The sequence below is a fragment of the Ammospiza caudacuta genome, chromosome 29, assembly GCF_027887145.1.
Source record: "Ammospiza caudacuta isolate bAmmCau1 chromosome 29, bAmmCau1.pri, whole genome shotgun sequence".
In the NCBI taxonomy this organism is placed as follows: domain Eukaryota; kingdom Metazoa; phylum Chordata; class Aves; order Passeriformes; family Passerellidae; genus Ammospiza; species Ammospiza caudacuta.
This window is the reverse complement of record NC_080621.1, coordinates 1,140,506-1,166,197: the sequence shown is the minus strand read 5'-3', so window position 1 is coordinate 1,166,197 and position 25,692 is coordinate 1,140,506. Positions and strand designations below refer to the sequence as shown.

Sequence of the window (25,692 nt, the reverse complement as noted above, 5' to 3'; positions counted from 1 at the left end):
GGACCCCCCAAACTCACCTGGGACCCCCCCAAATCCACCCCAAACTCACCTGGGACAGCCCAAACTCACCTGGGACCCCCCAAACTCACCTGGGACCCCCCAAATCCACCCCAAACTCACCTGGGACCCTGCAAATCCCCCCGGGACCCCCGAAATCCACCCGGAACTCACCTGGGACCCCCCCAAACTCACCTGGGTCCCCCCAAATCCGCCCCGAACTCACCTGGGACCCCCCCGGCCGCACCCCGGCCCCGCCCAGCCCCCCCCGCGCCCCCAAACCCCCCTGGCCCCGCCCCCCGCCCCCTCCCCAGGACCCCCCGCCCCCCCCGGGACCCCCCGGGACCCCCAAACCCCCCCGGGCCCCTCCCCCCCCTCACCTGTCCCGTCCCTTCCCCGGTTCCGGGGCCGCTCCCGAGGCCCCGCCCCGCGTCACGTGACAGCGCCCGGCCACGCCCACCCCGTACCTGGCGCCAGGCCACGCCCACACCTGGAAGGGGCGGGGTTTGGCAGGTGGAGGCCACGCCCATTCGGTGATTGATTCACGCCTCTTTCCGCTCTGAGGCCACGCCCACTCTGGGTTAAGGGTTGCGTCATTGCGAAGCCACGCCCTCTCTAGTAATGCATTACGTCATTGTGAAGCCACGCCCCGTTTTATTAATTGATTACGTCATTTGAAGTCACGCCCTCTCCGGGTAATGAATTACGTCATTGAGAAGCCACGCCCACGCTGGGTGATGCATTACGTCATTGTAAAGCACCGCCCCGCGCATGCGCACGGAGGAAAAAGCGGCTCCGATTCTTCCCCCAAGGCAAAAATTTGGGGGTTGGGGATTCCCTAAAAATGACCCCAAAAATCGGGGAACCCTCTCCAAAAAGGGACCCTAAAAAATGAGAACCCTAAAAAATGGGAAATTCCAAAAATGGGAACCCTAAAAATCGGGAAACCCTAAAAAATGGGAAACAAAAAATGAGATTCTAAAATGGGAAACCCCAAAAACGGAAACCCCAAAATTGGGAAACTTCAAACATGAGAAACCCCAAAAATGGGAAAGCCTAAAAATGGAAAACTCCAAAAATGAGAAACCCCAAAAATGGGAAACCCCAAAAATGGGAAACCCCAAAAATGGAAAACCCCAAAAATGGGAACCAAAGAAAAAGGAAACCCCAAAAATGGGAAACCCTAAAAATGAGAAACCCCAAAAATGGAAAACCCCCCAAAATGGAAACCCCCAAAATGGGAAACCCCAAAAATGGGAAACCCCAAAAATGGGAAACCCTAAAAATGGGAAACACCAAAAATGGGAAACCCCAAAAATGGAAAACCCCCAAAATGGGAAACCCTAAAAATGGGAAACCCTAAAAATGGGAAACCCCAAAATGGGAAACCCCAAAAATGGGGGAAACCCCAAAAATGGAAAACCCCCAAAATGGGAAACCCCAAAAATGAGAAACCCTAAAAATGGGAAACCCCAAAAATGGGGGAAACCCCAAAAATGGGAAACCCTAAAAATGGGAAACCCCAAAAATGGGGGAAACCCCAAAAATGGGAAACCCTAAAAATGGGAAACCCCAAAAATGGGAAACCCCAAAAATGGAAACCCTAAAAATGGGAAACCCCAAAAATGGGGGAAACCCCAAAAATGGGAAACCCCCAAAATGGGAAACCCCAAAAATGGGAAACCCCAAAAATGAGAAACCCCAAAAATGGAAACCCCAAAAATGGGGGAAACCCCAAAAATGGGAAACCCCAAAAATGGGAAACCCTAAAAATGGGAAACCCCAAAAATGGGAAACCCCAAAAATGAGAAACCCCAAAAATGGGAAACCCTAAAAATGGGAAACCCCAAAAATGGGGGAAACCCCAAAAATGGGAAACCCTAAAAATGGGAAACCCCAAAAATGGGAAACCCCAAAAATGAGAAACCCTAAAAATGAGAAACCCCAAAAATGGGAAACCCTAAAAATGGGAAACCCCAAAAATGGGGGAAACCCCAAAAATGGGAAACCCTAAAAATGGGAAACCCCAAAAATGGGAAACCCCAAAAATGAGAAACCCCAAAAATGGGAAACCCTAAAAATGGGAAACCCCAAAAATGAGAAACCCCAAAAATGGGAAACCCTAAAAAGGGACCCCAAAAAGGTTCCGGTTTTGGGGTTCCCGTTTTAGGTTTTCCCACTTTTGGGTTCATTTTTTGGGGTCCCTTTTTGGGGTTTCCCATTTTTGGGTTCATTTTCGGGATTTTCAATTTTTGGGGGTTTTCCATTTTCGGGTCCTTTTTTGGGTTCATTTTTGGGGTCCCCAATTTTGGGATTTTTCCGTTTTTGGGGTCCCATTTTAGGATCCCATTTTTGGGGTTTCCCATTTTTGGGGTTTCCCATTTTTGGGGTTTTCGGTTTTTGGGGTCCCATTTTATGTTTTCCCATTTTTGGGGGTTTCTATTTTGGGGATTTCCCATTTTCAGGTCCCTTTTTGGGTTCGTTTTTGGGATTTCTCATTTTTGGGGTTCCCCATTTTAGGGTTCATTTTTGGGTCCCTTTTTGGGTTCATTTTCGGGATTTTTATTTTTTGGGGTTTCTCATTTTTGGTGTTTCCCATTTTTAGGATTTCCCAGTTTTGGGCTCCTTTTGGGGTCCGCGTTTTTGGGTTCATTTCGGGATTTTTAATTTTGGGGTTCATTTTTGGGGTCCCATTTTAGGTTTTCCCATTTTTGGGGGTTTTTATTTTCGGGATTTCCCATTTTCGGGTCCCTTTTTGGGTTCATTTTTTGGGGTCCCCAATTTGGGATTTCCCGGTTTTGGGGTTTCCCATTTTTGGGATTTCTCATTTTCGGGATTTCTCATTTTCGGGGTCCCCATTTTTGGGTTCATTTTCGGGATTTTTAATTTTCGGGATTTTTAATTTTTGGGGTTTCCCATTTTTGGGATTTCTCATTTTTGGGGTCCCCATTTTTGGGTTCATTTTCGGGATTTCTCATTTTTGGGGTTTCTCATTTTCGGGATTTCTCATTTTCGGGATTTCTCATTTTCGGGATTTTAATTTTTGGGATTTCTCATTTTTGGGGTCCCCGTTTTTGGGTTCATTTCCGGGATTTTCAATTTTCGGGATTTTTATTTTTTGGCATTTCCCATTTTTGGGGTTTCTCATTTTCAGGATTTCTCATTTTTGGGGTCTCCATTTTTCTGTTCATTTTCGGGATTTTTAATTTTTGGGATTTCTCATTTTTGGGATTTCTCATTTTTGGGGTCCCCATTTTTGGGTTCATTTTCGGGATTTTTAATTTTCGGGATTTTTAATTTTTGGGGTCCCCATTTTCGGGATTTTTAATTTTCGGGATTTTTATTTTTTGCCGTTTCCCCGTTTTGGGGTTTCCCATTTTCGGGGTCCCCATTTTCGGGTTCATTTCCGGGATTTTCCCATTCTCGGGTCCCATTTTGGGGTTCCCCGTTTTGGGGTCCCCTCCCCCCCCTCCCCCCCCCCCCTCGTTGCCGCATTGGGGGGGGTGGGGGCGGGGGTGGGGGAGGGGCGCGGCCGCCGCAGCCAATCCGCGCTCTCCTCCCCCCTCCCCCCCCCCCGCAGTATCGCGATCTCTGTCGCGACAGCGCCGCCGCCCCCCCCGCAGGAGCCGGGTGGGTCCGGGGGGGGTCCCCGAAATTTGGGGGGGGGGTCCCAGAGGGCGGGGGGGGGGGAGGGGAGGGGGGCGGGGCCTTTTTATGGAGAGGGGGAGGGGGAGGGGAGGCAAATTTGGGGGGGTTTGGGGGGTCCCGGATTGGGGGGGGGGGGGCGGTTTTTGGGGGTCCTGGGGGGATTTTGGGGGGTCCGAGGGGTTTTTGGGGTCCCTTTTTGGGGGGATTTTGGGGGGGTCTCGGGTTATTTTGGGGGGGTTTTGGGGGGGTCCCAAGTGTGGGGGGGGCGATTTTGGGGGTCCTGGGGGGATTTTGGGGGGTCCGAGGGTTTTTTTGGGGCCCTTTTTGGGGGGGTCTCGGGTTATTTTGGGGGGGTTTTGGGGGGTCCCATGTGTTGAGGGGGGGGCGATTTTGGGGGGTCTTGGGGCGATTTTGGGGGGTCCTGGGGGGATTTTGGGGGGTCCTGGGGGGGGGGAATTGGGGTTTGGGGGGATTCGAGGGGTTTTTGGGGTCCCTTTTTGGGGGGGATTTTGGGGGGATTTTGGGGGGTCTCGGGTTATTTTGGGGGGGTTTTGGGGGGTCCCAAGTGTGGGGGGGCGATTTTGGGGGGTCCTGGGGCGATTTTGGGGGGTCCTGGGGGGATTTTGGGGGGTCCGAGGGGTTTTTGGGGTCCCTTTTTGGGGGATTCTGAGGGGATTTGGGGGGAATTTGGGGGGTCTCGGGTTATTTTGGGGGTTCCCAAGTGTGTGGGGGGGCGGTTTTGGGGGTCCTGGGGGGATTTTGGGGGGTCCGAGGGTTTTTTTGGGGCCCTTTTTGGGGGGATTTTGGGGGGTCTCGGGTTATTTTGGGGGGGGTTTTGGGGGGTCCCATGTGTTGAGGGGGGGGCGATTTTGGGGGTCTTGGGGCGATTTTGGGGGGGTCCTGGGGGGATTTTGGGGGGTCCTGGGGGGGGGGGAATTGGGGTTTGGGGGGATTCGAGGGGGTTTTGGGGTCCTTTTTGGGGGATTTTGGGGGGATTTTGGGGGGGTCTCGGGTTATTTTGGGGGGGTTTTGGGGGGTCCCAAGTGTGGGGGGGGCGATTTTGGGGGGTCCTGGGACGATTTTGGGGGGTCCTGGGGGGATTTTGGGGGGTCCGAGGGGTTTTTGGGGTCCCTTTTTGGGGGATTCTGAGGGGATTTGGGGGGAATTTGGGGGGTCTCGGGTTATTTTGGGGGGTCCCAAGTGTGTGGGGGGGCGATTTTGGGGGGTCCTGGGGGGATTTTGGGGGGTCCGAGGGGTTTTTGGGGTCCCTTTTTGGGGGGGGTTGGGGGGATTTTGGGGGGTCTCGGGTTATTTTGGGGGGGTTTGGGGGGTCCCAAGTGTGGGGGGGCGATTTTGGGGGGTCCTGGGGGGATTTTGGGGGGTCCTGGGCGGTTGAAATTGGGGTTTGGGGGATTCGAGGGGGTTTTGGGGCCCTTTTTGGGGGGGTCTGGGGGGATTTGGGGGGATTTTGGGGGGTCTCGGGTTATTTTGGGGGGGTCCCAGGTGTGGGGGGGGGGCGATTTTGGGGGGTCCTGGGGAGATTCGAGGGGGTTTTGGGGCCCTTTTTTGGGGGGTCTGGGGGGGATTTTGGGGGGTCCCACCTGTCGGGGGGGGGGGGGGGGGGGACGGACATTTGTGGGGTCCCCATTTTGGGGGGGGGGGGGGGGTCCCGGTGGGTTTTGGGCCCATTTTTGGGGGGGATTTTGGGGGTCCCACCTGTCCGAGAGGAGATTTGGGGGGGGGGGGGGTCTCTTATTTGGGGGGGATCTCGGGTTATTTTGGGGGGGGAATTTGGGGGTCCAGGGGTTAATTTGGGGGGGGGGGGGATCCCCCATTTTTGGGCAAATTTGGGGCGGTTTTTGGGGGGGTCGGGGCCGTTTTTGGGGGGTGGGCGCGGCTCTGACCCCCCCTTTTTGCCCCCCCAGGTGTTCCCGAAGCCCCCCCAGCCCCGGCCGGGGATTTTGGGGGGATTTTGGGAGGATTTTGGGGACCCCCCCCCCTCCCCAGCCATGGCCCCCCCCCCGGCAGGAGAAGCGCGGCTCCATCGTGCCCTGCGTGCTGCTGGTGGAGGTGAGGGGGGACCCCAAAAATACCCGGGGGGGACCCCAAAATCCGCTCCCAAATCCACCTGGGGGACCCCAAAAACAGCCAGGGAGGGACCCCCAAAATGCACCCCAAAAACAGCAGAGAGGGACCCCCAAAAGTACCCCGGAGGGGACCCCAAAATCCCACCTGGGGGAACCCCAAAATCCACCTGGGGGTGACCCCAAAAACAGGCGGGGGGACCCCAAAATCCATCCCCAAATTCCACCTGGGGAACCCCAAAATCCACCTGGGGGTGACCCCAAAAAACAGGCGTGGGGACCCCAAAATCCACCCCTAAAATCTACCTGAGGGGGACCCCAAAAATCCACCCCTAAAATCTACCTGAGGGGGACCCCAAATCCACCTGAGGGGGACCCCAAAAACAGCAGGGGGGTCCCCAAAAATACCTGGGAGGAGACCCCAAAATGCACCCCAAAAACAGGCGGGGGGACCCCAAAATGCACCCCAAATTCCACCTGGGGGGGACCCCAAAAACAGCCAGGGAGGGGACCCCAAAATACCGGGAGGAGACCCCAAAATGCACCCCAAAAAACAGGCGCGGGGACCCCAAAATCCACCCCCAAAATCCACCCCACAAATTCCACCTGGGGGACCCCAAAAACAGCCAGGGAGGGACCCCAAAAACAGGCGGGGGGACCCCAAAATGCACCCCAAAATCCACATGGGGGGCACCCCAAAAACAGCCGGGGGGTCCCCAAAAATAACCGGGGGGGACCCCAAAATCCATCCCAAAATCCACCCAGGGGACCCCAAAAATACCGGGAGGGGACCCCAAAAATCCAACCCCAAAATCCACCTGGGGGGACCCCAAAAATAACCGTGAGGGGACCCCAAAATGCACCCCAAAAACAGGCGGGGGGACCCCAAAATCCACCTGGGGGGTACCCCACAAACAGGCGGGGGGACCCCAAAATGCACCCCCAAAATCCACCTTGGGGGGACCCCAAAATCCACCTTGGGGGGCCCCCAGAAACAGCAGGGGGGACCCCAAAAGTACCCGGGAGGAGACCCCAAAATGCACCCCAAAAACAGGCGGGGGGACCCCAAAATGCACCTGGGGGACCCCAAAAATACTGGGGAGGGGACCCCAAAATCCACCCCCAAAATCCACATGGGGGGCACCCCAAAAACAGCCGGGGGTCCCCAAAAATAACCAGGGGGGGGGAACCCCAAAATCCATCCCCAAAATCCACCCAGGAGACCCCAAAAATAACCGGGAGGAGACCCCAAAATGCACCCCAAAAACAGGCAGGGGGGACCCCAAAATCCACCTGGGGGGACCCCAAAAACAGCGAGGGGAACCCAAAAGTACCCGGGAGGAGACCCCAAAAACAGGCGGGGGGGGACCCCAAAATCCACCCCAAATTCCACCTGGGGGACCCCAAAAATACCGGGAGGGGACCCCAAAATCCACCCCAAAAACAGCAGAGAGGGGACCCCAAAATCCACCCCAAAATTCCACCTGGGGGACCCCAAAAACAGCCAGGGAGGGACCCCAAAATACCCGGGGAGGGGGACCCCAAAATCTGCCTGAGGGGGACCCCAAAAGCAGCAGGGGGGACCCCAAAATCCACCCCTAAAACAGAAGAGAGGGACCCCAAATTCCACCCCCAAATTCCACCTGGGGGGGACCCCAAAAACAGCCAGGGGGGGGACCCCAAAATCCACCTGGGGGACCCCAAACTCGGCCGAGGGGTGTTTGGGGTGTTCCGGGCGGGTTTGGGGGGGATTTGGGGGGGATTTGGGGGCTTTTGGGGGGGATTCTGGGGGGGCTTTGGGGCAGTTTTGGGGTTTTTTGGGGGTCCCACCTCCCAACTCTTTTTGGGGAGGGGTCTCTCAGAATTTGGGGTCCCCCCAGGGGGGGATTTTGGGGGGGATTTGGGGGGGTTGAAGCAGATTTGGGGGGATTTGGGGCAGTTTTTGGTGTTTTTTTGGGGCATTTTTGGTGGGTTTTGGGGGCAGTTTTTGGGGGGGTTTCGGGGGTTTTTTTTGGGGGGCGGTTTTTTTGGGGCATTATTGGGTTTTTTTTGGGGCAGTTTTGGGGGGGGTTTTTTTTTTGGGGCGGTTTTTTGGGGCATTATTGGGGGTTTTTTGGGGCGGTTTTTTGGGTTTTTTTGGGGGGGGTTTGGGGCAGTTTTCGGGGTTTTTTGGTGGTTTCTGGGGCATTTTTTGGGGATTTTTTGGGGCAGTTTTGGTGGTTATTGGGCCATTTTTGGGGGTTTTTGGGGGGCAGTTTTTGGTGGTTTTTTGGGGCAGTTTTTGGTGGTTTTTGGGCCATTTTTTGGGGATTTTTTGGGGCAGTTTTGGTGGTTATTGGGCCATTTTTGGGGGTTTTTTGGGGGCAGTTTTTGGTGGTTTTTTGGGGCAGTTTTTGGTGGTTTTTGGGCCGTTTTTGGGGGTTTTTTGGGGCAGTTTTTGGTGGTTTTTGGGCCATTTTTTGGGGGGTTTTTTGGGGCATTTTTTGTTGGTTTTTGGGGCATTTTTCGGGGTTATTTTGGGGAGGGGTCTCTCAGAATTCCGTGCCCCCCCCAGGTTGGCATTTTGGGGGGCACGGCGGCCCCGGCCACCAGCTGGGTTTGGGGAGGATTTGGGGGCAGTTTTTGGGGTTTTTTTGGGGCATTTTTTGGGGGTTTTTGGGGCAGTTTTTGGGGTTTTTTTGGGGGCATTTTTAAGGGTTTTTTGGGGCAGTTTTTGGTGGTTTTTGGGGCATTTTTTGGGGTTTTTTGGGGCATCTTTTTGGGGTTTTTTGGGGCATTTTTTGGGGCATTTTTTGGGGTTTTTTGGGGCAGTTTTTGGGTTTTTTGGGGGGGGGGTTTGGGGCATTTTTTGGGGTTTTTTGGGGCGGTTTTTTGGGGCATTTCTTGGGGTTTTTTTGGGGCAGTTTTTGGTGGGTTTTGGGGCAATTTTTGGGGTTTTTTTGGGGTGGTTTTTTGGGACATTTTTTGGGGTTTTGGGGCCATTTTTGGGTTTTTTGGGGCAGTTTTTGGGGGTTTTTTGGGGGCATTTTTAAGGTTTTTTTGGGGCAGTTTTTGGTGGTTTTTGGGGCATTTTTTGGGGTTTTTTTGGGGCATCTTTTTGGGGTTTTTTGAGGCATTTTTTGGGGTTTTTTGGGGCAGTTTTTGGGTTTTTTTGGGGGGGGGGTTGGGGCAGTTTTCAGGGTTTTTTTGGGGCGGTTTTTGGGCCATTTTTTGGGGTTTTTTGGGGCATTTTTTGGGGCATTTTTTGGGGCAGTTTTGGGGTTTTTTTGGGGGGGGTTTTGGGGCAGTTTTCGGGGTTTTTTGGGGCGGTTTTTTGGGGCATTTCTTGGGGGTTTTTGGGGGCAGTTTTTGGTGGGTTTTGGGGCAATTTTTGGGGTTTTTTTGGGGTGGTTTTTTGGGACATTTTTTGGGTTTTTTTTTGGGGGGCATTTTTGGGTTTTTTGGGGCAGTTTTTGGGAGTTTTTTGGGGGCATTTTTAAGGTTTTTTTGGGGCAGTTTTTGGTGGTTTTTGGGGCATTTTTTGGGGTTTTTTTGGGGCATCTTTTTGGGGTTTTTTGGGGTTTTTTGGGGCATTTTTTGGGGCATTTTTTGGGGCAGTTTTGGGGTTTTTTTGGGGGGGGTTTTGGGGCAGTTTTCGGGGTTTTTTGGGGCGGTTTTTTGGGGCATTTCTTGGGGTTTTTTTGGGGCAGTTTTTGGTGGGTTTTGGGGTAATTTTTGGGGTTTTCTTGGGGTGGTTTTTTGGGACATTTTTTGGGGGTTTTTTGGGGGCATTTTTTGGTGGTTTTTGGGGCAGTTTTGGGGTTTTTGGGGGCATTTTTGTTGGCTTTTTTGTTGGTTTTTGGGGCATTTTTCGGGGTTATTTTGGGGAGGGGTCTCTCAGAATTTCGTGCCCCCCCCAGGTTGGCATTTTGGGGGGCACGGCCGCCCTGGCCTACCAGCTGGAGTTCACCGACGCCTTCCCCGTGCACGTCGGGGGCTTCTTCTGCCGGGACCCCCGATTCGGGCGGCCGGACCCCGGGCCCCCCCGCCCTGAGCAGGGCCCCCCCCGCCCTGGTCTACGCCCTGGTCACGGCCGTGCCCGCGCTCACCGTGAGTGCGGCACGCCGGGGGTTAAACTGGGTCTGGGGGGTCCTGGGGGTCCTGGACGGGTTAAAATGGGATTCTGGGGGGTCCTGGGGGGTCCTGGGGGGGTTAAAATGGGGATTTTGGGGGGTCCTGGGGGGGTTTAAAATGGGGATTTGGGGGGTCCTGGGGGGTTTTAAAATGGGGATTTGGGGGGTCCTGGGGGGGTTAAAATGGGTCTGGGGGGGTTAAAATGGGTCTGGGGGGGTTAAAAATGGGATTTTGGGGGGATCCTGGGGGGTCCTAGAGGGGTTAAAATGGGGTCTGGGTGGTTTAAAATGGGATTTTGGGGGGGGTCCTGGGGGGTTAAAATGGGGATTTTGGGGGGTCCTGGGGGGTTAAAATGGGGTTTTGGGGGGGTCCTGGGGGGTTAAAATGGGGATTTTGGGGGGGGTCCTGGGGGGTTAAAATGGGTCTGGGGGGGTTAAAATGGGATTTAGAGGGGGTCTGGGGAGGTTAAAATGGGGATTTTGGGGGGTCCTGGGGGGGTTAAAATGGGGTCTGGGGGGTTAAAGTGGGGATTTTGGGGGGGTCCTTGAGGGGTTAAAATGGGTCTGGGGGAGTTAAACTGGGATTTTGGGGGGTCCTGGGGGGGTTAAAATGGGGATTTTGGGGGGTCCTGGGGGGGTTAAAATGGGTCTGGGTGGTTTAAAATGGGATTTTGCGGGGGGTCCTGGGGGGTCCTGGGGGATTAAAATGGGATTTTGGGGGGTCCTGGAGGGTTAAAATGGGATTTTGGGGGGTCCTGGGGGGTTAAAATGGGATTTTGGGGGGGTTAAAATGGGTCTGGGGGGGTTAAAATGGGATTTTGGGGGGTCCTGGGGGGTCCTGGGGGGTTAAAATGGGGATTTTGGGGGGTCCTGGGGGGTTAAAATGGGTCTGGGTGGTTTAAAATGGGATTTTGCGGGGGGTCCTGGGGGGTCCTGGGGGGTTAAAATGGGGATTTTGGGGGGTCCTGGGGGGTTAAAATTGGGAATTTTGGGGGGTCCTGAGGGGTTAAAATGGGGATTTTGGGGGGTCCTGGGGGGGGTTAAAATGGGGATTTTGGGGGGTCTTGGGGGAGTTAAAATGGGTCTGGGGGGGTTAAAATGGGATTTTGGGGGGTCTTGGGGAGGTCAAAATGGGGTCTGGGGGGGTTTAAAATGGGTCTGGGGGGTTAAAAATGGGGATTTGGGGGGTCCTGGGGGGTCTTGGGGAGGTTAAAATGGGGTTTAGGGGGGGGTCTTGGGGGGGTTAAAATGGGGTTTTGAGGGGTTTAAAATGGGTCTGGGGGGGTTAAAATGGGGTTTTGGGGGGTCCCTGGGGGGGTTAAAATGGGGATTTTGGGGGGTCCTGGGGGGTTAAAAATGGGTCGGGGGGGGTTGGGGGGTCCTAGAGGAGTTAAAATGGGGTTTGGGGGGGGTTAAAATGGGTCTGGGGGGTTAAAGAGGGGTGTGGGGGGTCCTTGAGGGGTTCAAATGGGGTTTTGGGGGGGTCTTGGGGTGTTAAAAATGGGTCTGGGGGCTTCAAATGGATTTTGGGGGGGTTCTGGGGGGTCCTAGAGGGGTTCAAATGGGTCTGGGGGGTTCAAATGGGTCTGGGGGGGGTTCAAATGGGGTTTTGGGGGCGGTTTTGGGGGGGTCCTGGGGATCTGGGAGGGGTTCAAATCGATTTTGGGGGGTCCTGGGGTTTTTTTTGGGGGGGATTTTAGGAGGATTTTTGAGGGGATTTTTGGGGGGAATTTTGGGGATTTTGGGGTCCCTGACGCCCCCTCCCCCACACAGATGGCGGTGGGGGAGCTCCTGGGTGGGATTTTGGGGGGATTTTGGGGGGATTTTTGAGGTTTTTGAGGTATTTTGGAGGGGATTTTTGGGGGGATTTTGGGGGGATGATTTGGGGGGATTTTGAGGTTTTTGAGGTATTTTGGGGGGGATTTTGGGTGATTTTGGGGGTGATTTTGGGGGGGATTTTGGGGGGGATTTTTGAGGTTTTTGAGGAGGATTTTTGGGGGGTTTGGGGGGGATTTTTGGGTTTTTTTAGGGGCATTTTTGGGATGATTATGGGTGGAATTCTGGGGGGATTTTTGGGGGTTTTGAGGGGATTTTTGGGGGTATTTTGGGGGTCCCTGACGCCCCCTCCCCACACAGATGGCGGTGGGGGAGCTCCTGGGAGGATTTTGGGGTGATTTTGGGGGGGATTTGGGGGGGGATTTTGCGGTTTTGGGGTCCCTGACGCCCCCTCCCCACACAGATGGCGGTGGGGGAGCTCCTGGGTGGATTTTGGGGGGATTTTGGGGGGATTTTGGGGGGATTTTTGAGGTTTTTGAGGTATTTTGGGGGGGGATTTTGGGGGGATTTTTGAGGTTTTTGAGGAGGATTTTTGGGGGTTTGGGGGGGATTTTTGGGTTTTTATTAGGGGCATTTTTGGGATGATTATGGGTGGAATTCTGGGGGGATTTTTGGGGGTTTTGAGGGGATTTTTGGGGGGATTTTGGGGTCCCTGACGCCCCCTCCCCACACAGATGGCGGTGGGGGAGCTCCCGGGAGGATTTTGGGGGCATTTTGGGGGGGGGGGATTTTGAGGGGATTTTTTTGGGGGTTTTTGGGGGCATTTTTGGGGTATTTTGGGGGGAGTTTTGGGGGGATTTTTTGGGGGGATTTTAGGAGGATTTTTGGGGGGAATTTTGGGGGTATTTTGGGGTCCCTGACGCCCCCTCCCCACACAGATGGCGGTGGGGGAGCTCCTGGGAGGATTTTGGGGTGATTTTGGGGGGGATTTGGGGGGGGGATTTTGCGGTTTTGGGGTCCCTGACGCCCCCTCCCCACACAGATGGCGGTGGGGGAGCTCCTGGGTGGGATTTTGGGGGGATTTTGGGGGGATTTTTGAGGTTTTTGGAGGTATTTTGGGGGGGATTTTGGGGGGATTTTTGAGGTTTTTGAGGAGGATTTTTGGGGGGTTTGGGGGGGATTTTTGGGTTTTTTTAGGGGCATTTTTGGGATGATTATGGGTGGAATTCTGGGGGGATTTTTGGGGGTTTTGAGGGGATTTTTGGGGGTATTTTGGGGTCCCTGACGCCCCCTCCCACACAGATGGCGGTGGGGGAGCTCCCGGGAGGATTTTGGGGGCATTTTGGGGGGGGGGGATTTTGAGGGGATTTTTTGGGGGTTTTTGGGGGCATTTTTGGGGTATTTTGGGGGGAGTTTTGGGGGATTTTTTGGGGGGAGTTTTGGGGGGATTTTTGAGGGGATTTTGGGGATTTTGGGGTCCGTGACGCCCCCTCCCCACACAGATGGCGGTGGGGGAGCTCCTGGGGTGATTTTGGGGGTGATTTTGGGTGGGATTTTGGGGGGATTTTTGAGGTTTTTGAGGGGATTTTTTTGGGATTTTTGGGGGGGATTTTTGGGGTTTTGGGGGGGGATTTTTGGGGGGGATTTTTTGGGGGGATTTTTGGGGGATTTTGAGGGGATCTTTGAGGCTTTTTAGGAGGATTTTTGGGGGGATTTTTGAGGGGATTTTTGAGGTTTTTGAGGGGATTTTTGGGGGATTTTGGGTCCCTGACGCCCCCTCCCCACACAGATGGCGGTGGGGGAGCTCCTGATTTTGGGGAGGATTTTGGGGGGGATTTTGGGGGGATTTTTGAGGTTTTTGAGGGGATTTTTTTTGGGGATTTTTGGCGGGGATTTTTGGGGTTTTGGGGGGGATTTTTGGGGGAATTTTTGGGGTATTTTGGGGGAGTTTTGGGGGGATATTTGAGGTTTTTGAGGGGATTTTGGGGGGGGATTTTGGGGTGATTTTGGGGGGGATTTTGGGGTGATTTTGGGGGATATTTTGGGGGTTTTGGGGTGATTTTGGGTGGGATTTTGGGGGGATTTTTGAGGGGATTTTTTGGGGATTTTTGGCGGGGATTTTTGGGGTTTTGGGGGGGATTTTGGGGGGAATTTTTGGGGTATTTTGGGGGGAGTTTTGGGGGGATATTTGAGGTTTTTGAGGGGATTTTGGGGGGGGATTTTGGGTGATTTTGGGGGGATTTTGGGGTGATTTTGGGGGGGATTTTGGGGGTTTTGGGGTGATTTTGGGTGGGATTTTGGGGGGGTTTTTGAGGGGATTTTTTTGGGATTTTTGGCGGGGATTTTTGGGGTTTTGGGGGGGATTTTGGGGGGAATTTTTGGGGTATTTTGGGGGGAGTTTTGGGGGGATATTTGAGGTTTTTGAGGGGATTTTAGGGGGGGATTTTGGGGTGATTTTGGGGGGGATTTTGGGGTGATTTTGGGGGGGATTTTGGGGGTTTTGGGGTGATTTTGGGTGGGATTTTGGGGGGGGTTTTGAGGGGATTTTTTTGGGATTTTTGGAGGGGATTTTTGGGGTTTTGGGGGGGGATTTTTGGGGGGGATTTTTGGGGATTTTTGGGGGGATTTTGGGGGGATCTTTGAGGCTTTTTAGGAGGATTTTTGAGGGGATTTTGGGTATTTTGGGGTCCCTGACGCCCCCTCCCCACACAGATGGCGGTGGGGGAGCTCCTGGGCCGCCTGGGTGGGATTTTGGGGGGAGTTTTGGGGGGATTTTTGAGGTTTTTGAGGTATTTTGGGGGGGATTTTGGGGTGATTTTGGGGGGGATTTTGGGTGGGATTTTGGGGGGATTTTTGAGGTTTTTGAGGGGATTTTTTTGGGATTTTTGGGGGGATTTTTGAGGGGATTTTTGGGGGGATTTTGGGGTCCCTGACGCCCCCTCCCCACCCAGATGGCGGTGGGGGAGCTCCTGGGCCGCCTGGGGGGGTCCCGGGGGGGTCGCGCCCCCCCCCAGCGCTGGGCCCAGAGCTGCGAGCGGGGGGCGCCCCTCCGGAGGCTGCTGAGGTTCCTCGGTGAGGAGGGGGCGCAGGGGGGGCTTTGGGGGTCCTGGAAGAACCTGGGGGGGGGATTTGGGGGGGCTTGGGGAGGATTTGGGGGGTCTGGGGGGATTTGGGGGTCCTGGAAGGGTCTGAGGGGGATTTGGGTGGATTTAGGGGGGATTTGGGGGGGATTTTCGGGGTATCTGGGGGGGATTTGGGGGTCCTGGAAGGTCTGAGGGGGGATTTGGGGGGTCTGAGGGGGATTTGGGGGGATTTGGGGGAGATTTGGGGGTCCTGGAAGGGGTCTGAGGGGGATTTGGGGGGTCTGGGGGGGATTTGGGGGCGGAACTGGGGGGTCTGGGGGGGATTTGGGAGGGTTTGAAGGTGATTTGTGGGGGGATTTGGGGTCCTGGAAGGGTCTGAGGGGGATTTGGGGGGATTTAGGGGGGATTTGGGGGGTCTGAGGGGGATTTGGGGGGATTTAGGGGGGATTTGGGGGGTCTGAGGGGGATTTGGGGGGATTTAGGGGAAATTTGGGGGGTCTGGGGGGGATTTGTGGGTCCTGGAAGGGGAGTTTGGGGGGTCTTGGGTAGACATGGGAGGGTCTGGGGGTCGTTTTGGGGGGATTTGGGGGTCCTGGAAGGGTCTGAGGGGGATTTGGGGAGATTTGGGGGGTCTGGGGGAGATTTGGGGGTCCTGGAAGGGTCTGAGGGGGATTTGGGGGATTTAGGGGGGATTTAGGGGGGATTTGGGGGGGATTTTTGGGGTATCTGGGGGAGATTTGGGGGTCCTGGAAGGGTCTGAGGGGGATTTGGGGGGATTTGGGGAGTTTGGGGGGTCTTGGGTGGACATGGGAGGGTCTGGGGGTGGTTTTGGGGGGATTTGGGGGGGTCTGAGGGGTTCAGGATGGGTCTGGGGGGATTTAGGGGAGATTTGGGGGGATTTGGGGGGGATTTGGGGGGGTCTGGGGGTTCCTGGAAGGGGCTGGGGGAGATTTGGGGGGGCTGGAGCTGCTTTCGGGGGGGGGTTGGGGGATTTGAGGGGAGTTGGGGCAATTTGGGGGAGATTGGAGGAGATTTGAGGGGACGAAGGGAGAATTTGGGGGCGATTTGGGGGAGTCTGGGTTGATTTGGGGGGAACCGGGAGGATTTGGGAGATTTTTTTCCACCCCCCCCCAAAAAAAAAAATCAGTTTTTACCTCCTCGAAATTCCATTTTCCTCCCCAAAATTCCATTTTTACCCCCCCCTTTTACCCCCCAAAATCCCCTTTAACGCCCCCAAAAAAACCCTTTTTACCCCCTAAACCCCCCCCAAAAAATCTCATTTTACCCCCCCAAAACCCTCATATTTACCCCCAAAAAATCGCCATTTTCCCCAAAAAATCCCATTATTCTCCCTCAAAAATCGCCATTTTCACCTCATAAATTCTCCCCGAAAATCCCCTTTTACCCTCCTAAAAATCCCTTTTTTCCCCCCATAAAAGTCCTGTTTTTCGCCACAAAATCCCCATTTTTCCCCTCAAAATTCCAAATTTTTGACCCCCGCCCCCCATTTCCTGCCCGTGTCCCGCCCCAAATCTCATTTTACCCCCCAAAACCCTCACATTTACCCCCAAAAATCCCATTTTCCCTCAAAAATCCCATTATTCCCCTCAAAAATCGCCATTTTCACCTCATAAATTCTCCCCCAAAATCCCATTTCCCCCCTTAAGAGTCCAGTTTTTCGCCAGAAAATCCCCATTTTTTCCCCCAAAACTCCAAATTTTTCCCCAGAAATCCCCCTTTTTTTTCCCCAAACACACCTTTTACACCCCATTTCACCCCAATATCCCCATTTTTCACCCAAAATCCCCATTTTTCACCCCATTTTTTCACCCCTCCCCAGGCGTGTTCTCCTTCGGCCTGCTGGCCACGGCCATTTTCAATGGGGACCCCCGGAGGGACCCCCGCCCCCATTTCCTGCCCGTGTCCCGCCCCAAATCTCATTTTACCCCCCAAAACCCTCACATTTACCCCCCAAAAATCCCATTTTCCCTCAAAAATCCCATTATTCCCCTCAAAAATCGCCATTTTCACCTCATAAATTCTCCCCCAAAATCCCCTTTCTACCCCCCTTAAAAGTCCTGTTTTTCGCCACAAAATCCCCATTTTTCCCCGAAAACCCCCCTTTTTTTGTCCCCAAACACCCCTTTTACACCCCATTATTCCCATTTTTCACCCCAAAATCCCCATTTTTACCCAAAATCCCCATTTTTCCCCCCTCCAGGCGTGTTCTCCTTCGGCCTGCTGGCCACGGCCATTTTCGCCAACGCGGGCCAGGTGGTGCTGGGGACCCCCGCCCCCCATTTCCTGGCCGTGTGCCGCCCCAATTACAGCGCGCTGGGCTGCGGGGGGACCCCCGGAGGGACCCCCGGAGGGACCCCCGGGACCCCCTCGGGGACCCCCGGGACCCCCCTGGGGACCCCTCCCCGCTTTGTGCCCCCGGGGGGGCTCCCCCTGCTCCGGGGACCCCCCGGCCGTGGCCGCGGCCCGCAGGGATTTCCCCTGCAAGGAGGCGGCGCTCGGAGCCTACGCCGGGGCCTTCGCTGGGGTGAGGTTCCGTCATTTTTTGGGGTGAATTTGGGGCTTTTTGGGGGTTTTTTTTATGGAATTCGGGGGTTATTGGGGTTTTTTTCGGGGTTTTTGGGGTGGGTTGTATGGGTTTTGTAGGGCTTTATATCGATTTATTTGGCGGTTTGTTAGGGGCATGTTGGGATTTATTTGGGAATATTTTGGGGGTTTTTTTGGGGGGGGGGGGTTATTTGGGTTTATTTAGGGTTTATTTGCAATTCATTTGGATGAATTTGGGTTTATTTGGAATTTATTTGGATGCATTCGGGTTTATTTGGGATTTATTTGGGGCTATTTGGGTTTATGGAGGATTTAAAGGGGATTTGGGGTTTATAGGGGTCCGTTTGGGGTTTTGGGGGCTTTATTTAGGGTTTTGGGGGGGTTATTTAGGGTTTATTTGGGGTATATTGGGATTTATTTGGGGTTTGTAGGGGATTTAGAGGGGATTTATTTGGGATTTGGGGTCCATTTGGGGTTTGGAGGAGTTTTGGGGGGGTTTGGGGTCCATTTGGGGTCGGGATTTCCCCTGCAAGGAGGCGGCGCTCGGAGCCTACGCCGGGGCCTTCGCTGGGGTGAGGTTCCGTCATTTTTTGGGGTGAATTTGGGGCTTTTTGGGGTTTTTTTATTGAATTTAGGGGTTATTGGGGTTTTTTTGGGGGTGTTCATAGGGGTTTTATAGGGGTTATATGGGGTTCTTTGGGGTTTATATGGGGTTATTTGGGGTTTATATGGGATTATTCGGGGTTTATAGGGGATTTAGTCGGGATTTGGTGCTATTTATTTGGGGCTATTGGGGGTTTATAGAGGTTTATTTGAGGTTTATTTGGGGTTTATATGGGATTATTTAGGATTTATTTGCGTTTATTTGGGGTTTATAGCCCTTTATTAGCGGGTTATATGTGGGGTTTATTTGGATTTATTTGGCGTTTATTGCTGTTTATTTTGGGTTTATTTGGGATTTATTGGGATTTACTCCCGGTCTATTTGGGATTTGGGGTCCATTTGGGGTTTGGAGGAGTTTTGGGGGGATTTGGGGTCCATTTGGGGTCGGGATTTCCCCTGCAAGGAGGCGGCGCTCGGAGCCTACGCCGGGGCCTTCGCTGGGGTGAGGTTTGGTAAATTTTGGGGTGAATTTGGGGCTTTTTGGGGGTTTTTTTATGGAATTCGGGGGTTATTGGGGTTTTTTTCGGGGTTTTTGGGGTGGGTTGTATGGGTTTTGTAGGGCTTTATATCGATTTATTTGGCGGTTTGTTAGGGGCATGTTGGGATTTATTTGGGAATATTTTGGGGGTTTTTTTTGGGGGGGGGGGTTATTTGGGTTTATTTAGGGTTTATTTGCAATTCATTTGGATGAATTTGGGTTTATTTGGAATTTATTTGGATGCATTCGGGTTTATTTGGTATTTATTTGGGGCTATTTGGGGTTTATGGAGGATTTAGAGGGGATTTGGGGTTTATAGGGGTCCGTTTGGGGTTTTGGGGGCTTTATTTAGGGTTTTGGGGGGGTTATTTAGGGTTTATTTGGGGTATATTGGGATTTATTTGGGGTTTGTAGGGGATTTAGAGGGGATTTATTTGGGATTTGGGGTCCATTTGGGGTTTGGAGGAGTTTTGGGGGGATTTGGGGTCCATTTGGGGTCGGGATTTCCCCTGCAAGGAGGCGGCGCTCGGAGCCTACGCCGGGGCCTTCGCTGGGGTGAGGTTCCGTCATTTTTGGGGTGAATTTGGGGCATTTTGGGGTTTTGGGGTTTTTTTGGGGGGTGTTCATAGGGGTTTTATAGGGGTTATGTGGGATTCTTTGGGGTTTATATGGGATTTAGTCGGGATTTGGTGCTATTTATTTGGGGCTATTTGGGGTTTGTATGGGATTATTTGGGGTTTATTTGGGATTTATTTGGGGTTTATTTGGGATTTATTTCAGGGTTTATTTGGGATTTACTTGGGATTTATTTGGGGGTTTATGTGGGATTTATTGGGGGTTTATTTGGGGGTTATTTGGGATTTATTTGGGTATTTATTTGGGGCTATTTGGGGTTTATATGGGATTATTTGGGGTTTATAGAGGTTTATTTGGGGTTTATATGGAATTATTTGGAGTTTATAGAGGTTTATTTGGGGTTATTTGGGGTTTGTTTTGGGTTTATATGGGATTATTTAGGATTTATTTGCGTTTATTTGGGGTTTATAGCCCTTTATTAGCGGGTTATATGTGGGGTTTATTTGGATTTATTTGGCGTTTATTGCTGTTTATTTCGGGTTTATTTGGGATTTATTGGGATTTACTCCCGGTCTATTTGGGATTTGGGGTCCATTTGGGGTTTGGAGGAGTTTTGGGGGGGTTCGGGGTCCATTTGGGGTCGGGATTTCCCCTGCAAGGAGGCGGCGCTCGGAGCCTACGCCGGGGCCTTCGCTGGGGTGAGGTTTGGTAAATTTTGGGGTGAATTTGGGGCTTTTTGGGGGGTTTTTTATGGAATTCGGGGGTTATTGGGGTTTTTTTCGGGGTTTTTGGGGCCGGTTATATGGGTTTTACAGGGCTTTATATCGATTTATTTGGCGGTTTGTTAGGGGCATGTTGGGATTTATTTGGGAGTTATTTGGGGTTTATTTGGGATTTATTTGGGATTTATTTGGGATTTATTGGTGGTTTATTTGAGATTTATTGGGATTTATTGGGGGTGTATTTGAGATTTATTTGGAATTTATTTGGTATTTATTTAGGATTTATTGGGATTTATTGGGGGTTTATTTGGGCTCTATTTAGGATTTATTTAGGCGTTATTTGGGGGTTATTTAGGATTTATTTGGGATTTATTTGGGGGTTTATTTGGGGTCTATTTGGGATTTATTTGGGATTTATTTGGTATTTATTTGGTATTTATTTGGGACTTATTTGGTATTTATTTGGGATTTATTTGGGCTCTCTTTGGGGTTTTTGGGGTTCGGTTTTGGGTCCATTTGGGGCGCAGGCATTTCCCCTGCGAGGCGGCGCCGCTCGGGGTCGGGGCTGAGTTTGGGATTTTGGGGATTTTGGGGATTTTGGGGAATTTGGGGATTTTGGGGTCTCTCCGTTCCCCCATTGCAGCTCTGCAGGACCCTGGCCTGCCGGGGGGGGCAGTTTTTGGGGTATTTGGGGGTATTTTGGGGCAGATTTTGGGTCAGTTTTTGGGGTATTGGGGGGCAGTTTCTGGGGTATTTTGGGGCCGTTTTGGGGGTATTTTTGGGGTATTTGGGGGCAGTTTTGGTGGGTTTTTTAGGGTATTTTTGTGGTATTTTTGGGGCAGTTTTTGGGGTATTTTTAGGGTATTTTTGTGGTATTTTTGGGTCAGTTTTATGGGGTATTTTTGGGGTATTTTTGGGGTGGTTTTTGTGGTATCTTTGGGGCAGTTTTATGGGGTATTTTTGGGATAATTTTCAGGCAGTTTTGGGGTATTTTTGGGGCCGTTTTGGGGGTATTTTGGGGTATTTTTGGGATATTTTTGGGGTAATTCTCTCCGTTCCCCCATTCCAGCTGTACGTGACCCTGGCCTGGCGCGGTGGGGGCAGTTTTTGGGGTATTTTGGGGGTATTTTTAGGGTATTTTTGGGTATTTTTGGGCAGTTTTTTGGGGTATTTTTGGGGCAGTTTTTGGGGTATTTTGGGGCAGTTTTTTGGGTATTTTTGGGGTGTTTTTTGGGGATTTTGGGGTATTTTTGGGGGTAATTCTCTCCGTTCCCCCATTCCAGCTGTACGTGACGCTGGCCTGGCAGGGTGGGGGCAGTTTTGGGGGTATTTTTGGGGTATTTTGGGGCAGTTTTTGGGGTGTTTTGGGGGTATTTTGGGGTATTTTTGGGGCAGTTTTTGGGGTATTTTGGGGGCAGTTTTTTGGGGTATTTTTGGGGTGTTTTTTGGGGATTTTGGGGTATTTTTGGGGTAATTCTCTCCGTTGCCCCATTCCAGCTGTACGTGACCCTGGCCTGGCGGGGTGGGGGCTCCCGCCTGGCCAAGCCCGCGGCCGTTTTGGGGTTCGCGGCCCCCCCGTTCCTGCTGGGGGCGCTGCGCGTGGCCGAGCACCGCAACAGCTGGGGGGGGGTCCTGGGGGGCTTCCTGTGCGGCACCGCCATCGCCGCCTTCCTGGTGAGAACACGAAAATCCCAAAAATCACCCCCAAAAATCCTGAATCCCAAAGACCGTAAAATCCCTGAAAAAAAATCCCGAAAAAATCCTGAAAAAATCCTGAAAAAATCCCGAAAAAATCCCAGTAAAATCCCAAAATTCCACCCCAAAACCCCCCCCAGGTTCCTCTGCGGCACCGCCATCGCTGCATTCCTGGTGAGCACCCCGAAAATCCCAAAAGTCACCCCAAAAATCCTGAATCCCAAAGACCATAAAATCCCTGAAAAAAATCCCAAACAAATAAAAAAAAAAATCCCAAAAAAATCCCAGTAAAATCCCAAAATTCCACCCCAAACCCCCCCTGTGTTCCTCTGCGGCACCGCCATCGCTGCATTCCTGGTGAGAACCCGAAAATCCCAAAACACCCCCCAAAAAAATCCCAAATCCCCCCAAAATTCCCCCCAAATCCCCTCAAAAATCTCCCCAAAATCCCCCAAAATCCCCCACATCCCACCTCCAAAATGCCCTGGAAAAATCCCCCCAAATCTTCCCAAAATCCTCCTAAAAACTTCCCCCAAATCTACCCCAAAATCCCCCAAAATTCCCCTAAAAACTTCCCCCAAATCTGCCCCAAATTTCCCCAAATTCCCCCCAAAAAATCCCCAAAATTCACCCCAAAATCCCCTAAAATCCTCCTCAAAATCCCCCCCAAATCTCCCCCAAAAATTCCCCCAAATCCTCCAAAATTCCCCCAAAATTTCCCCAAAATCCTCCCCCCAAAATCCTCCCCCAAAATTCCTCTGAATGCCCCCCAAAATCTCCCTCAAAATTCCCACAAATCCCACCCCCAAAATCCTCCCAAATCCCGCCGAAAAATCCCCCAAAATCCCACCAAAAACTTCCCCCAAATCTGCCCCAAATTCCCCCCAAAAAATCCCCAAAATTCACCCCAAAATCCCCTAAAATCCTCCCCAAAATCCCCACCCAAATCTCCCCCAAAAATTCCCCCAAATCCTCCAAAATTCCCCCAAAATTCCTCCGAATCCCCAAAATTCCCCAAAATTCCCTCAAATTCCCCTGAATCCACCCCCAAAATCTCCCCAAAATCCCCCCAAATTCCCTCAAATCCCCTCAAATTCTCCCCAAAATTTCCCCACAATTCTCCCCAAAATTTCCCCCAAAAATTCTCCAAAATTCCCTCAAATTCCCCTCAAATACCCCCCAAATTCTCCCCAAAATTCCCCCAAAATTCCCTCAAATTCCCCCCAAGTTCCCCCAAAATTCCTCCGAATCCCCCCCAAAAATCTCCCCAAAATCCCCCCAAATCCCCTCAAATACCCCCCAAATTCCCCCAAAAAATTCCCCAAAAATTCCCAAAAATTCCCCAAAAATTCCCCAGAATTCCCTCAAATTCCCCCCAAATTCCCGCAAAAAACTCCCCAAAAATTCCCCAAAATTCCCAAAAATTCCCCTAAATCCCCCCAAAATTCCCCCAAAATCCCCCCAAATCCCCCAATTCCGCCCCTCCCCCAGGTCACGTGCGTGGTCGGAAACTTCCAGAACCAGGGGGGGGATTTGAGGTGGGGGGGGACCCCCCGAGCCCCCCCCGAGCTGCCCCCCCAGAACCCCCAACCCCCCCTGGAGGAGATCAGCGTCACGCAGGTGAGGAGACCCCAAAAGCCGACCCCAAAAACGGGGGGGACCCCCAAAAACCGACCCCAAAAATGGGGGGGGACCCCAAAAACCGACCCCAAAAACGGACCCCAAAACTGGGGAGGGACCCCAAAAACCGACCCCAAAAATGGGGAGGGACCCCAAAAACTGACCCCAAAAATGGGGGGAGGGACCCCAAAAACCGACCCCAAAAATGGGGAGGGACCCCAAAAACTGACCCCAAAAATGGGGGGAGGGACCCCAAAAACCGACCCCAAAAATGGGGAGGGACCCCCCAAAAACCGACCCCAACAATGGGGAGGGACCCCAAAAACCGACCCCAAAAATGGGGGGAGGGGACCCCAAAAACCGACCCCAAAAATGGGGAGGGACCCCCCAAAAACCGAACCCAAAAATGGGGAGGGACCCCAAAAATTAACCCCAAAAATGGGGGGAGGGACCCCAAAAAAGCGACCCCAAAAATGGGGGGAGGGGACCCCAAAAACCGACCCCAAAAATGGACCCCAAAAATGGGGGGGACCCCAAAAACCGACCCCAAAAATGGGGGGAGGGACCCCAAAAATTAACCCCAAAAAGGGACCCCAAAAATGGGGAGGGACCCCCAAAAACGGACCCAAATAAATGCGGGGGACCCCCAAAAACCGACCCCAAAAATGGGGAGGGACCCCAAAAACCGACCCCAAAAATGGGGGGGACCCCAAAAATTAACCCCAAAAATGGGGGGAGGGACCCCAAAAACCGACCCCAAAAATGGGGAGGGACCCCAAAAACCGACCCCAAAAATGGGGGTGGACCCCCAAAAACCGACCCCAAAAATGGGGGTGGACCCCCAAAAACCGACCCCAAAAATGGGGAGCGACCCCAAAAACCGACCCCAAAAATGGGGAGGGACCCCCAAAAAGGGACCCAAATAAACGGGGGGGACCCCCAAAAACGGACCCCAAAAATGGGGAGGGACCCCAAAAACCGACCCCAAAAATGGGGAGGGAGCCCCAAAAACCGACCCCAAAAATGGGGGGAGGGGACCCCAAAAACCGACCCCAAAAATGGGGAGGGACCCCAAAAACTGACCCCAAAAATGGGGGGAGGGACCCCAAAAATTAACCCCAAAAAGGGACCCCAAAAATGGGGAGGGACCCCCAAAAACGGACCCAAATAAATGCGGGGGACCCCCAAAAACCGACCCCAAAAATGGGGAGGGACCCCAAAAACCGACCCCAAAAATGGGGGGGGACCCCAAAAATTAACCCCAAAAATGGGGGGAGGGACCCCAAAAACCGACCCCAAAAATGGGGAGGGACCCCCAAAAAGGGACCCAAATAAACGGGGGGGACCCCCAAAAACCGACCCCAAAAATGGGGGGAGGGGACCCCAAAAATTAACCCCAAAAAGGGATCCCAAAAATGGGGAGGGACCCCAAAAACCGACACCAAAAAGGGACCCCAAAAATGGAGGGGGAAACCCCAAAAAATGGGGGAGGGACCCCAAAAATGGGGTGGAACCCCCAAAAATGGGGGAGGGACCCCCAAAAATGGGGCAGGGGACCCCAAAAATGAGGGGAGGGACCCCAAAAAGGGACCCCAAAAATGGGGGGGACCCTCAAAAATGGGGGGAGGGACCCCCAAAAATGGGGGAGGGACCCCAAAAAGGGACCCCAAAAATGGTGGAAGGGAAACCCCAGCAGAAGGGGATCCCAAAATTTGGGGGGACACCTGAATTTGGGGTGACCTCCCCCCTGTTCCCCCCCCAGGTGCGTCGGGCGGAGTTCCCAGCAGTGACCTGAGACACCCCGAAATCCGGGAACCCCAAAATCCGGGAACCCCAAAAACTGAGGAGCCTGAAAAATTGGGGATCCCAAAAAAAATTTGGGGGAATTTATTTTGGAAATTCGGGAACCCCCCCAAAAAATTTGGGGGCCTTTTAATTTGGGATCCCAAAAATTGGGGAGTTCTGAAATTTGGGAACCCCAAAAATTGGGGAAATTCTGAAATTTGGAAGCCCCAAAATTTGGGGAATTCTGAAATTTGGGATCCCCAAAATTTGGGGAGCTCTGAAATTTGGAATCCCAAAAAATTTGGGGGAATTTATTTTGGAAATTTGGGAACCCCAAAAATTGGGGAATTCTGAAATATGGGAACCCCAAAATTGGGGAATTTTGGAATTTGAGATCCCAAAATTTGGGGAAATTCTGAAATATGGGAACCCCAAAAATTGTGGAGTTCTGAAATTTAGGATCCCAGAAATTGGGGAATTCTGAAATTTGGGAACCCCAAAAACTGGGGAGCTCTGAAATTTGGAATCCCAAAAAATTTGGGGGAATTTATTTTGGAAATTTGGGAACCCCCCAAAAAATTTGGGGGCCTTTTAATTTGGGATCCCAAAAATTGGGGAATTCTGAAATTTGGGAACCCCAAAAATTGGGGAATTCTGAAATATGGGAACCCCAAAATTGGGGAATTTTGGAATTTGAGATCCCAAAATTTGGGGAAATTCTGAAATTTGGGAACCCCAAAAATTGGGGAAATTCTGAAATATGGGAACCCCAAAATTTGGGGAAATTCTGAAATATGGGAACCCCAAAAAATTGGGGAGTTCTGAAATTTGGGAACCCCAAAAACTGGGGAGCTCTGAAATTTGGAATCCCAAAAAATTTGGGGGAAT

General features: G+C 52.4%; 1 protein-coding gene across 1 annotated transcript; it reads left to right on the top strand.

Moving 5' to 3' along the window:
* Positions 1 to 695: 695 nt before the first annotated feature.
* LOC131569146 (phospholipid phosphatase-related protein type 2-like) lies at positions 696 to 24,814 on the top strand. The gene is given in 9 exon segments (XM_058821369.1): positions 696 to 749; positions 3,578 to 3,627; positions 9,629 to 9,818; positions 14,569 to 14,689; positions 16,922 to 17,148; positions 17,150 to 17,245; positions 21,202 to 21,378; positions 22,891 to 23,019; positions 24,782 to 24,814. Coding segments are annotated over 9 exon segments (1,077 nt in total).
* The last annotated feature ends 878 nt before the right edge of the window (positions 24,815 to 25,692 follow it).